Source organism: Petromyzon marinus, chromosome 83, assembly GCF_048934315.1.
Source record: "Petromyzon marinus isolate PM22_M1 ecotype Great Lakes invasive population chromosome 83, UKy_Petmar_22M1.pri1.0, whole genome shotgun sequence".
NCBI lineage: Eukaryota > Metazoa > Chordata > Hyperoartia > Petromyzontiformes > Petromyzontidae > Petromyzon > Petromyzon marinus.
The window spans coordinates 5,325,980-5,341,498 of record NC_133748.1 but is presented as its reverse complement, the minus strand read 5'-3'; the positions used below and the strand labels follow the sequence as shown (position 1 = coordinate 5,341,498).

Below are 15,519 nucleotides of genomic sequence, written 5' to 3'. Positions count from 1 at the left end.
TTTCTCTTTGCTTTCTCTGCTATAAGCCTTAAACCAATAATTGCTGGACAGTAAAGGGTATAAGGATAAGGCACTGCTATATATAAACCTTTAAAAGCTATAATAAGGCGGTGATATATGTAAATATATAAACGATCTGAGAATAAGGCACTGCTATATATCAATCTATATAAGATATGCGAATAAGGCTCTGCTGTATATAAATCTATATAAAATATAACAATAAGGCACTGACATATATAGAGGATATAAGAAAAAGGTGCTGCTATATAAGTTACTGGAATACCACAATTTATGTATAGCAGCCCCTTATTCTTATAGTTTATATTAATGACTACATAGCAGCGCCTTAATCTAAGGTGTTTTACAGCAGTTATTAAATTGTACATGAGATGATAGTGGTTGAGATAATAAATACGGGGGATTAAAAGTGGTGGTTGTGTAGTTATGGTGACAGGAGAACAGGCGGGAGTGGTTAAGGAGCAGTTGGGGTAGTGATAGGGGTTGGGGTAGTGTTAGTAGGGGTAGTTATAGGGGTTGGGGTAGTGTTAGTAGGGGTAGTGATAGGGGTTGGGGTAGTGTTAGTAGGGGTAGTAATAGGGGTTTGGGTAGTGTTGGTAGGGGTAGTTAATAGGGGTTGGGGTAGTGTTAGTAGGGGTAGTGATAGGGGTTTGGGTAGTGTTAGTAGGGGTAGTGATAGGGGTTGGGGTAGTGTTAGTAGGGGTTCTGATAGGGGTTTGGGTAGTGTCAGTAGGGGTAGTGATAGGGGTTTGGGTAGTGATAGGGGTAGTGATAGGGGTTGGGGTAGTGATCGGGGTTGAGGTAGTGATAGTGGTTGGCGTAGTTATAGGGTGTGTGATAAGAGTAGGGGTAATCATAGAGAGTGTGGTAGGGGTAGTGATAGGGGTTGGAGTAGGCCTGTTCATAGATGGGAGCCGGGGGCAGAGAGTGGCAGTAGCAGCAGGAGGACGATGATGATGATGGACTAGGGGAGAAAAGAAAGGTATTCAAGGGAGGACCGGATTCGACACCGGTATAAACCGGCTGGGTCGTGCCAGAGTGGGGATCCAGGATAAGCATCTGCAGGAAAGGTGGCGTTCCAGTAGCTCCCAAAAACTTCCAGTGCCCCGTGGCATGCAGTCGACAGCCGGCTTGATACAAACGCGTGCCAGGCAACTTTTTAGCTCCTCATGTGGTGCAGCAAGGAGACTTCAACCAATGTAGCCATTACGACTGCGCAGGTTTCAGTGGCTGTGCTGTGCAGCTCTCCAGTATGAGTTTGTGAATTGCACGATGTCCAACGTTTTGACTGATATGCCTTCCATCACGTGTGAATGAACATTGAGTGGGAGCGGAGTCGCCTCTTCTGAGCTAATTGAAGAAAGCCTTCATGGTTTCCTGCGGCCGGGCAATTGGGCGATCTACCCCCGAGGCTGACATGCACCGCAGTGCCGTGACCTGATATTAAAGTTACGTGGTCACGGCAGAGGCCGTTGAGCCACCGTGAGTGAAAGCACACACACACAAGCACGAGTCAGGAGGCCAAGGGGGGTACAGATCAGAATGCCTTTGATAGGATTTGGGATCTAGACAACAAAGGGACAAGAATAGCCAGGCCTCTGAATGGACAGGCGGCATGGGTGCAGAAGCATCTGAATGCCTTTTGTTATAGGTGAGATTACGGATCCAAATAACAACGGGACAGGAGCATTCCGACATCTGAATGGACAGGGCGGCACGGGGTGTGGGAACAGCGGAACGCCTTTGTTATAGGCAGAATTGGGGATCTAGATAACAAAGGGACAAGAATAGCCAAGCCTCTGAATGGACAGGTGGCACGGGTGCAGAAGCATCTGAATGCCTTTTGTTATAGGTGAGATTACGGATCCAAATACCAACGGGACAGGAGCATTCCGACATCTGAATGGACAGGGCGGCACGGGTTCTGGGAACAGCGGAACGCCTTTGTTATAGGCAGAATTAGAGATCTAGATAACAAAGGGACAAGAATAGCCAAGCCTCTGAATGGACAATGTGGCACGGGTGCGGAAGCATCTGAATTCCTTTTGTTATAGGTGAGATTTTGGATCCAAATAACAACGGGACAGGACCATTCCGACATCTGAATGGATAGGGCGGCACGGGGTGTGGGAACAGCGGAACGCCTTTGTTATAGGCAGAATTAGGGATCTAGATAACAAAGGGACAAGAATAGCCAAGCCTCTAAATGGACAGGGTGGGAAGGGTGCAGAAGCATCTGAATGCCTTTTGTCATAGGTGGGATTATAGACCCGAATATGAAAGGGCACGGGTGGGCGAGTACGAGCACCACGGAATGCCTTCGTGATAGGGTGGATAAAATGCGGAGGCTTAGGGTAGCGAGGCAGAGTTTTTCAAATCATCACGGGCCTTGGAGCAGGAGAGTCAGCCGTTCGAGACGTCCGTGTGACGAGCTTCAGCGCAGCCAGGCTCAACCCCCTACGGAGATGACCCACAGCCTCGCCCGTCTACAGCTTTCAGCGCAGCAGAGTGGAAGTAAGCATAAGTAAGAGAGAGGTGAGTGTGAATGATTTAATCGAGGGTAAAGAGCGGAGCGATAGGCAAGATAAATTGAGCCTAGGATTCCCGAAGGATAGGCTAGGAGGGCCTGCTGACTCACACAATCACGCATAGTTTAACGGGTTACTCGCGGTAAATAAAATAACTAGTAGGGGGATAAACTGTGTCGTGTGGTCTTTGGGAGTGTGAAGAGGAGGGTAGAGCGTGCTTGGTGTTCGCGTGCATGTGCGGTTGTTTACCACGAGGCGGAGTGTTCAGCGTGCGCATGCCTACGCGAATGTTTTCGGTAGTATTTAGTGCTCGCATACCTGTGTGATTGTTTACAGTAGTGCTTAGCGCTCGCCTCCCTACGCAACTGTTTTCGGTGGTATTTATCGCTGGCGTACCTGTCGGGTTTTTAACAGTAGCACTTAGCGCTCGCGTGCCTGTGTGACTGTGTTGCGGTCGCGAGCCTGCGCAATTGTCTATAGCGAGGTAGCGAGCTAAGCGCCTGGCGTGTGCGTATTCGCGCGGCTGTTGAAACGGCCCTTTAAATCGGAGCAAAGTGACCCCCTCCAATCAGCAGCACGCGCACGGCAGACACCCGTGGCCTCCCACCCACGACTCCCCACTCCCTCGCGTGTGATTGGTGCACGGGACTCGGCAGGTAGCAGCGTCGTGTTTGTTATTGCCTGAGCGCGTAGAGCGTGTGTGTGAGGGAATCAAGCGTCGGCGAGCCATACTTGTTTGTTCACATGCGGGACGGGGTTTTACTTTGCGAGCGCGCTCACCACGGCACGCCGCCACTGAACAGCGTAGCGCGTTGTAAGCGTAGAGCAGGCGGTCTCACCGATTGAAACATGCCGACGCGGTCAGCAACCAAGTTGGGGGTACAGGGGGGCGAGGAAGTGGAGGCCAGTAGCCCGGACCTCACAGAACAGCCGGGGGGTAGTGGGACGAATGTAGCGGGGGAGTCGGGAGACAACGGCCCCGACAATTCGATGATGGCGGGGGACGGTAGCCCCCACAAATCTCGCGGTCAACCGTCAATGGTCGAGCCGCCACAGGGGGTGCAATTGGCCGACCTCTGTACCTCGATAAACTTGGCACGAAACCGCGAGAGTATTCAGCACTAAATTCACAATGGGAACAAATAACTCCAGCCATTTTAAATAAATCAATTGATCGTGTATTATAGCAAAGAAACACAACCTCTTCAATCAAACTGTATCACTCATCCCTCAATGATAATCCTCAAAACAATTATTAAATTAACCCTATTAATAACCAATTAACACTAAACTAAAGTCATACTGGCATTAAAACGTCAGCTTTATAACACACAATACACTTCAATATAATCACAAACCACTAACCTAACCTGCCAATCACAACCAATCAGCCAGCAATCAACTCTGATTATTGTTCATTATTTCAGTAAGTTTTTGAGCCAGATGGCCAGGATTGGGCAACACTTTTCACCAAGGAAACTGGAGAGCAGAACAGACTAACTCCGTGTTACTAACCTAACATCAAAACTTAGAAAACATGTTTAAGAATGACAGTTCAGAGAGAATAAACAGCAAATACGGTTGAACATCAAAAATAAAATAGCTTTTTGTTAAATCTCATTAATGGTCCTCAAAATCTATCCGGGCCACTGTTGTTGCAGTGCCTAAGTTGGCTATTATTGTTAGTTAATTTTAAAAGCACCGCGAGGCACCAACTGAATACCATAAAGAAAATGGTTGCACTTTAAAAGCAGTAACCTTGAACGCCATTGATGATGGGAAAGACAAATGGAAGGTAAATTTTCCCTCCAGATGACAACAAAATATTGATCATATTCAATATTGTGTAGAGAGGATAGAGTTCCTTTTTCTCCGATCTGCTGAAGGAAATTTTATTTTAGTGAGCTCATCACGGTGCTTCGTGGAATGAGGTAGCCTGGCATCTGAGATAAAACGGAGGATAATAATAATTAAAGTTACATCATGATTATTCAAGGCCCTGACTTGTGACGCATTGATAAAAATAGATCAGAATGTACCACATGGCTGTCATTGTGACATCATGGCACATACTGACTGACGTGGATCTGGAAGCTGTTTCACGCGAAAAAGAGCTGCTGTGTTTGTCTCATTATACCGTGTGTAATCTCCAACGAAACGTGGGGAATAAAAAAAAAACATCCCAGTTGGGGCGCCGCGGTGGCAAGGTAGATGATATCTCCCTCGCCTGGTATGCAGGAGGTCGTGGGCTCAATCCCGTCCCTGAAGCCTGTTGTATATGTCGAGTTTGCGAGTGTGTCTCTCTCTGTCCCTGTTGTGGTTGGGTGAATTTTTCTCCGGTTTTTCCCTCCACATTTAGAATCAAAATTACACGTTCAGAGTATTTGGCTGCTATAAACTTCCACGTGATGATAAGCCACTTGGTTGAGCTATCATTTGTGGTCAGGTAGCTTCTAAAAACGACCTACATAGCTCAGTGTCCCTTAGCTGGGAAAATAGTTTTTTGTTACTGGCAAAGGAGGTCTCATAATGTACATGCTCACCCCGAGCCCTCAATACTCTGATAGTGTGCTGTTTTTTTTTAGTTGTACGCCTTTTGGCGTCTTCTGGTCCAACACCAATGGAGACTAGGCTCTAAGAAAAGCTGTCTCGGGTGTGGACCAATCAAATTCAAGGACAATGCATATTATTATCAGAGTTGTCTTTTTTGTTTGCATTTTGACTGCTTGTCTTGTGGTTATTGCAAACATGATGCCTTGAATAAAGGTGTCAGTTTTTGTGCCAGTTAAAAGGGTAAAACCTATTACTAAAATAGTTTTAGTTTAGTTTATAGTTGGCCAACAACTTCCTTGATTTGATCACCTCTACTGCCGGGTGGCGATGGAGGGTTATAGTTTAACTTATTTTTGTACTTTATATCTACACAAGAAGATCTCATCCACAATAAACTGGTTAAGCTGGAATCACAATACAGCACTGGTCGTGAGAGTATAATCTTGGAATTAAAACCAAAATTGAACATCGTGCTTAAAAAATGAGTGAAAAACAAAACAAAAACTCTTCGGAGAGCTTGAATGCAGCGGTTGTATCACAGGTAGTTAGTCCATTACAAAGACAAATAGACCCCATGTAGCCTTCAACAGACTGTTGGGATAAGTGGTGTTGGTGAGTAGCACGTATGAGGACCAGCATGAGGACCAGCACGGCACATGAAGGGGTGGGTGAGCACCACATCAGCCGCCTTTGTCTCCCTGGTGGAAGTATTTATACACCACACCAGGTACTCAACTGAGACTGCGTCAACCTAGGGGAGGCCGAGAACCAGTTCAAATAATCATCACTGATGGTGGCCTTGAGCGGGAATCGAACCTTGGTCGCCGGGGTCGTAATTTAGGTCGTTAACCGCTACAATACCGCTCCCCACAGTTTGTTATACTATTACCAATACCCGCCATTCGCCACAAACTGATGGTGATGTCACCATGGCGCCTGTTCCAGGCCAGGTGCACTGTAAGGCCACGTGAAGTGTTGAAGGCTCGCAGGTGCCATGGGTTGAATGACTGAGATAATTGGAAGATGTATACTGTGCCAACTTGCTGCATTTAAGCCACCCGGCGCTCTGCTTGTTGTTGTGAGCATTGCTCCTCTGTCCTCCGTTGTTGTTTGAGGGCAACTGCCTCCAACTGCCCAATAGCATCCTTCACTAGCCTCTTCTATCGAGGCCGATCTTAACACTGCTGGCACCAGTCTTTGGCAAGTCCAATCAGTGCAACATCATCCCGAACCGCATTAGTGCATCTCTTCTCCAGGCCGTGAAATGCTCGTTGAACCTCCTCTATCTGGTCAAACAGAAGTTGCTTGGCCATGCGGTGGCTGGGCATTTGGACTACGTAAGTCAACACAACCTTACCTGCCAGAGGAGCTCACTGATGAGAATGTGTCCAGATCTTTCGAGGATTTGTGAGCCCCTCACACAATCCAGCCTGGTTAAACCCAGGATGGATCGTTGGCAGGAAAGTTGAATGTTTCTAACCAGCACATATATTCCAATAAAGGGGTCCACTTTCAAAAGCGTAGAGAAGAGAGGGCATGACTGTGGCCGAGAAGACTCGAAGCTTTGTGTGGAGCGACAGAACAAGTAGCTTCCCCACAGCATTATGCAGCTGATGAAAAGATAGTGCCGCCCGGCTAATTCAGAGTGAGACCTCAGCTGTCAAACCGAAGCTGGTCATAAGCACACTGCCCAAGTAGAGAAAACTCTGCACTCTCTCCACAACTGCCCCATCAACAATGGGAAGCTGAGGAAGTGGAATGTTTGATGGCACAAAATACCCAGAACCAAAGAGTATAGGTGCCTAGTGTTTTCTGGGGCTGATAGTAAGGCTCCACCTTTTAGCAGCACACTTAGTAGCACACTCCAGGTCAAGCATCAGGGCCTCCAATTCCTCCTCTGAATGATCAGCAATTACCAAATCATCGGCATACATAACATGGTTGACCAATAGGGAGCCATCCCTCGACCACACCTGAGCATCAATCAGCCTCCCATTGTATCTGTACCAGATTGAAATTTCTTTGGTACAGCCATATAAAGCTTCTCAAACCGGGCATCGATCAGCCTCCCATTATATCTGTACCAAATGGAAATTCCCCCGGTACAGCTATTGAAGGCTTTACGAACTACGTGGTCAAAATAGATGTTAAATAATGTGGGAGCCAGAGGACATCCCTGTCGCACCCCAAGGTGTACTGGGAACAGCTCTGACTCCCGGCCATGCAGCTTTACCTGGGCCTGCACACCATCATGAAGTCTCTTAATGATTGTGAGCAGAGAGTCAGGGACTCCGAAAGCACGAACAGCCCAGAGTCCAGGCCTCTTAATGGTGTCATAGGCCTTGACCAGGGCAATAAAGCAGAGATGTAGGTCTTGTGGGAATTCCCTACACCTCTGCTGCAGCAGACGGACAGAAAATATGGCATCTGTGCAGGACCACCCTTTTCTGAAACCACATTGGGCTCTGCAAGCATCTCCTCAGCGTGCATGGGAAGATGTTGATTAATAATCCTTCCCAGAGGGGGGCAACTAGAGCATCCTGTGGTCCAGACATTTGTGATGATGTCATGTAGGGCAGTTGCACACAGATGACACCCTCCCTCAGCGTTTCACTTGGGAGATCGTCTCTGCCCGGCGCTTTTCCTGTTCTCAGACTCCGGATCACTCCTCGTACTTCCTCCACAGATGACACTTCAGCTAACCACTCAGAAGGGGTGGCTAATTTGGCCAATATTTTAGGCACCGCAACTCTATCAGGGTCATCTCCACCTCGTCCCATGATGTTGTCTGGGCTGAGGGACTTACTCTCTCCCAAGACCACACAGGAATGCTCTCCAAACCTACAGACCTGTTCAAAGGGGTCAGAGATTGGATCGCCGTTCTTTCTCGTAAGGATAGTAATAGGTGAGGTGCTGCAAATTAATTTATTGATGGATTTAGTTATTCGTGATTCGGACTACTGAGGCAGATTCCATCTTGTCAGCAACCCGCAGCCACCACTCATCCTTACAGCACTGCATGTCTCTTCAAATCTCCGAGCTAAGGCTGCGGTAAACCTCCTCATTCTCTGATATTGGATGTTGTAGACAACGGGAGTCAGCCTGTCGTTTTCTCTCAACCAGCTGGAACACTTCCTTCTTAAGCTGGGGTCTCTGGGGAGGTGTTGACTGCATACCCAATGCAGCTATTGCAGCTGCATGAGCCACAGTCATGAACCTCACCCATTTCCCCTCCGCATTAGGATGGGAGATGCTGCCAACCCCAGCTGCAAGCGATGTTGAAATTGCCACTTGCAACTATCCTCAGCTAGCTGATACCAGGCCACTGTGTGACTGGCAGGCACATCTTACAGATGAGAAACCAATGGTCAGTGGGCAGATCAGCTCCACGGTAGCCCCTATATAGTCCAGCAGATGTTCTTGCTTGGACCCGGCGTGCATCCATAATGTTGTGTGGATGCGCCGATTCCAGAACAGGGTGTTGGTAATTACAAGCCCATCAGCTGCGCAGATGTCTAGCAGCCTCTTAGTGTTAATATTGAGCTGATCTGGCCCATGCCTTCCGATCACTCCAATCTAGGTGTCTGCATCATGACCCACTCGGGCATGAAAGTCACCCAACAGGAAGACTCCATCCTGAGGGGGAAATTTAGCTAGCACCTGGGACAGGAGGTTTTAGAAGGCATCTGACTCATCAGCCTTGTCTGCATCTCTCTACTGATGCTCATTTTTGGTGGGGGCATAAGTAACCATTACCATTTCTCACCTCGTGTTGACAGGGAGGCGAGTCCACAGTAGCCTGTTGTTGTATATGCGGATCTTAAAAATTTGAAAATAATCCAAAAATAAAAATGAAGTTGGGGAAATGCGTAATTATCTGAATTTATACTAATTTATGTAATTATGTGCATAAATAATGCTAATCAAGAATGTATCATCGTATTACGTTTGCGATTATGCTAATGCACACCGTTATGATCATTATGCCCTTCCTCGTTGCCGAGGGTAGTATTATCAATCGGGATCATACAATTAATTGTATGCAGTTTTTCAGGTGTGCTGTAAGTATGCGAGATTATGCTTGGCTTCGTTGTCTAGGTTCGTATTATCAATCTGTATAATACAATTATTCTCGCTTAACATTTACTGATTATGTCTTAGTGTTTTTATGTCAGGTCTCCAAATTCAAATCTCACCGCAGGATACAGTTCTTATAATTAAGATTATTATGCATGAACTTAGGAAGGCACCACGCAGACACTTCTGTGTTAAGCAATTTTAATTTCTAAACAAAACCTTAACACTCTAATATGTGAACTCTTATGCTTGGAATTGTCAACACAGTACTCCTGGAGATGTTCTCTTAATTTGATCCATACATTTAACCCTCAATGATCACGTTTGTTAACTGGGTAACAGCACAATCGATTATTCCTCGATTGTACTGTTAGCGAGCATACACGGTGAGAGGAAAAAGTCCTTTAAAAAAATCATGCAACGATATTCATACGAAGGCAATAAAGAAACATGTCCCAAAGGCAAAACATATACGGCAATGAATTCATGGGGAAGATTACATAATTAACGAAATATTTGGAACAATGGTGTGCGGCAGTATGCCTGCTCCAGCAAATACTTATCAATTGGCTAAGGCTTCAATAAATTCGCGGGCAGATTCTGTGCTCAAAAGAAAGATTTCAACACAATATTCTCCCTGTGAGTGTGTAGATTCGTAACCTAGGTTTCTAAACGTTTAGTTTTCATCGATGAATTCATTGATAATATTTATGCAAATCAAAAGAAAAATAACTACTAAAATACTTCTAAGTGACCGTTTCCCCGTAACCCAATGGCAGCCGTGTTCTTCGTTATCAGTTGATACTTGACGCACTTATCATGAGTCTTCTTACTATTAGTCCGGGTATGTGTTATGTGCGGTTGGTTTGTCTTCTTGATCAATTCTTTGCGTTGTAATGTGTGGGTGTGTGTGTATCATACGGGCAGCTTGGCTCTCCCTCTTCCTCAGGTCTACAGTAGTTCTGTCCACAGCTGGGTAGAAGAGTTGGCACGACGCTCGCCATCGGTGCGCGATGATCCTGTCGTCAGGTAGCACCCGCAGCTCGTCCGCTGGCAGCTGACACCCTTGCTTGGTGGCGCTGGTGACGCTGCGGCGTGCTCTCTCCTGCTCCGTCTCTCTGGCGGTGTCGATTGCGCGTGCAGCTGGTTCTCTGCGATGCTGGCTTGGTCGATGCCTGGCGCTTTCCGCCCTTTCTCGACGTTGATTGCTTGACGTTTCCCGCCGTCACAGAACTCTTCGGTGACTGATCGCCCTCGGTGGCTGGCTGTTATCTTCTGTGGTTGGTCATCTTCTGTAGTTGATCGCCGTCTTCTGCCACTGGTAGCTGTGATAGCGATGTATGGCTCGTGTCTGTTTTTTATGCCAAAATTTCTTCCTCTGGCTCGCCTTCTCACAAAGGACCGGAACTTCCTTTGATTTCACTCTATGCTGCGGGGGGGGGGGGGGGTAGGATTGTACGTGTGTCCATGTGTGTGTGTTCTCATTTATTAAGCCATCTGTTAAGTCTCACCCTGGCTTGATTCTCGTCCCCCTCCTCAGCTATCCCACCATCAAAGGGAAACAGATGCTCCAGATTGCTCCCGAGTGCGTCCTTCTTCTCCACCCTCTGCAATAATTAATCTGGAAGGAGGGGGGGTTCCCCTGTCTGGTGGAGTTCCCTCCCCCCTTTTCTCTTCCCTCCAGGTGTGACATTCATTTGCCTCTCACAAAGGGGTGTGTTGAGGCTTTTGAAGTTAAACATTTTATTTGACCTCCTATAGCTTGATACCGTACCACTTTATAGTTATGATCTGTACGTGACTCAAGGTATGTTTGTGGCAGTGTTTACAGTGCTTCCATCGTGGCATTTGATTTTTATTTATAAGAGATGCCCTCTGCCTGCGTATGCAATTCTATCATGTGCTGCTCGAAGACAAAGGTGGTTGGGAGACTCTTCCTCTATGGAATACATTTATCTTGGTCACGTAATCGACTCCCCTCGCCCCATCTCTCCTGGATGACCCCCGGCTTAACTCTTCATAATTATTTGGTTTGTTTTCCACAATTCGTGTTTTAAGATTGTATTACCACGTACGTTCCTAGGGTTTTATTAATTTCCGTTCCCCCGTCTGTATCCAGGGATCCGTGCTGTTATACTAGAGTTATATTTTGATGTCCTGAGGTTAAGAGGTATAACTAAGTTTTAGTTAAGCTTCTTGACTGCTGGAATTGATATTCCTTGTTTTTTGTAAAGTCATGTAGACGGCAATATGTAAGAGAATTTAAGGTGAATAACATTAGTATTTTGATTTAAAGCTTTCGTGAATGCAGGGATTCATATTCTTGGTTCTTTCGGTAAAGTCACGTAGAAGGGAAACAATAAAATAATAAAAATATAAAACAATAAAATCTCACGACGTTTCGATTGCAACACAAGCAATCATCATGAGGTGTGAAAACCACAGCAAGAAAATTTGAAAAAAGTGGAGTTTTTTAACGTTAGCAGCACGGAGAGCGATTTGACAGTTTGTTCAGATGGACAAGTCCATCTATGTTCGGAAAAGAGGGGGGAGACGAAAATAATGGATGCGGTCTGAAAGCCACCATAAGCATGAACAATCAATTAAGACCCGAAATGGTTTATCAAATTCTTCCAATGATTGCTAAGCCATAATCCATCTTCTCGGTTGAAATTGTCTCTGTGTTTGTATATGTGGATAGCCTCATGAACGAATCTCTCATGGTAGCCAGATGGCTTGCAAAGAACCTCTGTCTTGGAGAAGTCAATGTCATGTGAGCCTACTGAATTATAACAGTGATCTGCCACGGCCGAGGTGTTGGTCCTACTGTGTTTTAGGTCTGCTTTGTGTTCACGAATGCGGTCTGAGACATGTCGTTTGGTTTCTCCAATGTAACTACTACCACAGAGGCAACTTAGTTTGTAGACGCCAGGGATTCCGGACATACAGTTTTATTATGTTATTGTTTCCCTTCTACGTGAAAGAAAGAACCAAGTATAACATTAGTATTAATATGTTTTAGAATAACCCACTGTGTAGATTTTAGTCTGGTTTTTAATCGGAGTGAGTGTTTTGGCAGTCTATAATGTTTGCATATTCTTGTTGCTGAGTTTTTGTCATCCCTCGTCTGGGTATTTATGTGTTTGTTCTACTTATTGGGGTGATAAGTTGTTTCCTCAAGGCCTGGCTCCTTCCTTCGCGGTCGGGTGTCACCTTTGTCTATCTCAATGGGGGTCGTGGTCTCTCCCTTTGTGGTTTTATTGCTGCCCCATGCTGCTAGGAGACAAGGCGGCCGGGAGGCTTCATCTATGGAATCCTTTTCTCTTGGTCACGTGATCGACCCACCTCGCCCCATCTCCCCTGGATGACCCCTGGCTTAACTCTTTATAATCATTATTTGGTTTATGTTTTCCACGTTCGTGATTTAACATTGTCATTTCACGTGTGTTCATAGGGTTTATTAACGTTTGTTCCCCCGTGTGTATCCAGGGATCTGTGCTGTTAAACTCGAGTTATATTTTGATGTCCTGAGGTTAGAGGTATAGCTAAGTTTCAGTTAAGCTTCTTGACTGCTGGAATAAATATCCCTTGGTTTTTGTAAAGTCATGTAGACGGCAAAAGGTAATAGAATTAAAGGTGAATAACATTAGTATTAAATTGATATGTATGAGAAGTAATAATCCACTATGTAGACTGTAGTCTTGTTTTTAATCGGAGTGATTGTGTTGTCAGTCTATGTCGACTCATTTTGTCGCTAAGTTCTGAACATTAACCGTTGTATTAAGAGAAACGAAAAGGCAAATTATTGTAGAATTTGCCTGTTCCTTCGTGGCACCTGGTTGTCTGTGCTCTTAAAACGGGGGCCTTTGAGGCTACGTATATTTCCCCCGTGTCTCATTAGTAATTCCCCCCCTTCTCTTTTCTTTTGGGTTTTATTATATTTTATGGCTTATCTCCGGCTGCCTGGTTCCAGTGTGAGAGGCAGCTGCTGTGAGGGGAGGGGGGGTTTATCTCACCCCCTTTCGCCCCCAAGCGACACCATCAATGATTAATAAAATATATATTGGCAAAATCATTCTTAATATCAATTTTGCAAAAAGGCCTATATATACAACACTGTAACTTACAGCTTCTTAGACATCACCGCCACGCTCCCACACCCCCTTCATTATTTTGTTCAAAAGAAGTGGCAATCCCTGTTGTTTGGCAGTTTCCTACGCCGAGTGGAGAGCTGTCGACCCCTCATAATTATTGAAGCCAGAACCGGTTCACCGGTCCGCCTGTATTTCAGAGGTCCAGGCAGTACTGGTCCATCTCATGACAGAGGAGAGGGAGCCTCTCATCCACAACGAAACATTCCATTAGGTCCACAAACACACGTAATATAATTGTCCCTGGGAACCGAGATTCCAACCATATAAGCACAACTTCCCACGTAGGTATATGAGGCTCTGTATGACGCCATGAGTTTATATTGTTTTCTATGTGAGTATATGGGTATCTATGCGAGTCTATGGGTATCTATATGAATATATCGGTATCTATGTATGTCCATTGATTTCTACATGAACCTGTGGTTATTTATGTGAGAATATGGGTCTATATTTGAGTCTATTAATTTATATGTGATTTTGTGGGTATCTATGTGAGTATATGGGTTCATCTAAATATCTGGTTATCTATATTAGACTGTAGATTTGTACGTGAATCTGTGGGTACGTATACAAGTCTATAAGTATATATGTGAGTCTATGCGTATCTATTTGCATCTGTGGGTATCAATAGGTCGATATTTGAGTCTATTTGTGTTGAACTAAGTCTGTGGATAGTTATGCGAGTCTATAGAAATCTATCTCAACGGTGACGTGAACAGTGCACATCTATGACAGTAATCAACCAGGGGAGCAACAGTGCCAGAACGGCTAACCTAAACAGCAATGCTCACAGAGTGCTCTGATGCTGGGTCCACGTCACCTCTCCTGAGAAGCCTAGCAGAGGCCAGCGCAGGAGCGTGGACACGTGGCTATTTTGATGCTGCCGTCTAGCACTTTGAACGCAGGGAAGAGTGGACCATCATATTGCACAAAGTAGTAGGTGTGCAAGTGGACCCGTGCCTGTGAAACATCATAGAATGACAGTCGGTCCATGTCACAGTCCAGCAGAATGCCCACCCTGTCGATGTGGCAGCCACTACGGCCACCATCGCAGCTGATTTCAATGTCGGTTTGCTCTGCATCGTGAAAGGCACTCAGATTTCCATCGTCGTCGTCGTCATCATCGTCTCTGTATTTGATGCACCACGACTCGGCATTTTCACCCAGCTCCGCATCGCTGGTATTGCCGCTCCGCTCCATCGACCCGTAGCAGACGCCCACACACCACTCGTCGCACTCGCTGACGTCCACCTCCCAGTAGTGCAACCCGGAGGTGTAGCCCTCCTCGCACAGCGCTTGCCTCCAGTAGGAGAACGCCTCACAGCCCTCCGTCACGTCCCGCCGCCTCCTGAGGGGCCGAGACAGGCTCAGGGCCTTGCCACAGTCGTCGGCGTCCAGTTGGTAGTGCAGCGTATCTTCATCAAGGGTTGGGCTCCTGAAATCTTCTCGGTCATAGAACGCACACGGAAAGGACAGCGGTTAGTCATCGGCTCCCTTAGCTGGTGGACTGCTTCTGCTGTTGTTGATACAATGACAAACAACGGTGCTGGAGAATCCCAAACAGCTACGCTGCCACCTTTCAGATCTTGGGTTTAAGTAGAGGTTTCACCTGCCCGTGGTTACACCGGGTACTCGGGGGGTGTACGAAGAGTGCGATCGCCAAAAAACAAAACCGTTGGGTTGTCTCTTAACTATATACACAAGGACAGCGTGTACATCATCAAAGCGTGTTTGTTTGCATGTTTTACCACCAACAGGATGTGTGAGTCATGCAGACTTGATGATTCCTTGCAAAAGGTGTGTCTATTTGGTGTTTGAACATCTTAACACCTCCTGTAGTATTATTATTTTTTTACAGAAAGGGTAATAATGCATATAATTTTTTTCATCACACAAACTGATAACTTATCACTCTATCTCCATGGGAGAGTGTCCTTTTAGGTGCATTTCCACCTTGGGCTGCCATTCTGTCTCTTAGTCTGCAACATCACCCATCGGTCCTGCTAGTCGACGTAAACTGCCCAAAGCCCAAACCCCCTAAAAGTTTCCCTGCCAAGTCAAGGTGATGCCACTAACCTTTGCACTTTTTCTCTGTAATGCTTACGGCACCCTTTCTGTCTCTCAGTGCAATTCTATGCATGCGACCTCTCCACGCTCATTTGCGCCCCATTCGAGTGTCCATTCGG

General features: G+C 46.1%; 1 protein-coding gene across 1 annotated transcript in view; it reads right to left on the bottom strand.

Moving 5' to 3' along the window:
* Window positions 1-9,363: 9,363 nt before the first annotated feature.
* Window positions 9,364-15,519, bottom strand: part of LOC142907784 (tripartite motif-containing protein 14-like) — a 32,130-nt gene continuing 25,974 nt past the window's right edge. The window contains exon 8 of the mRNA XM_076057581.1: window positions 9,364-14,775. Within this exon, the coding sequence (XP_075913696.1) occupies window positions 14,168-14,775 (608 nt within the window). The 3' untranslated portion in view covers window positions 9,364-14,167. The remainder of the gene's footprint in view (window positions 14,776-15,519) is intronic.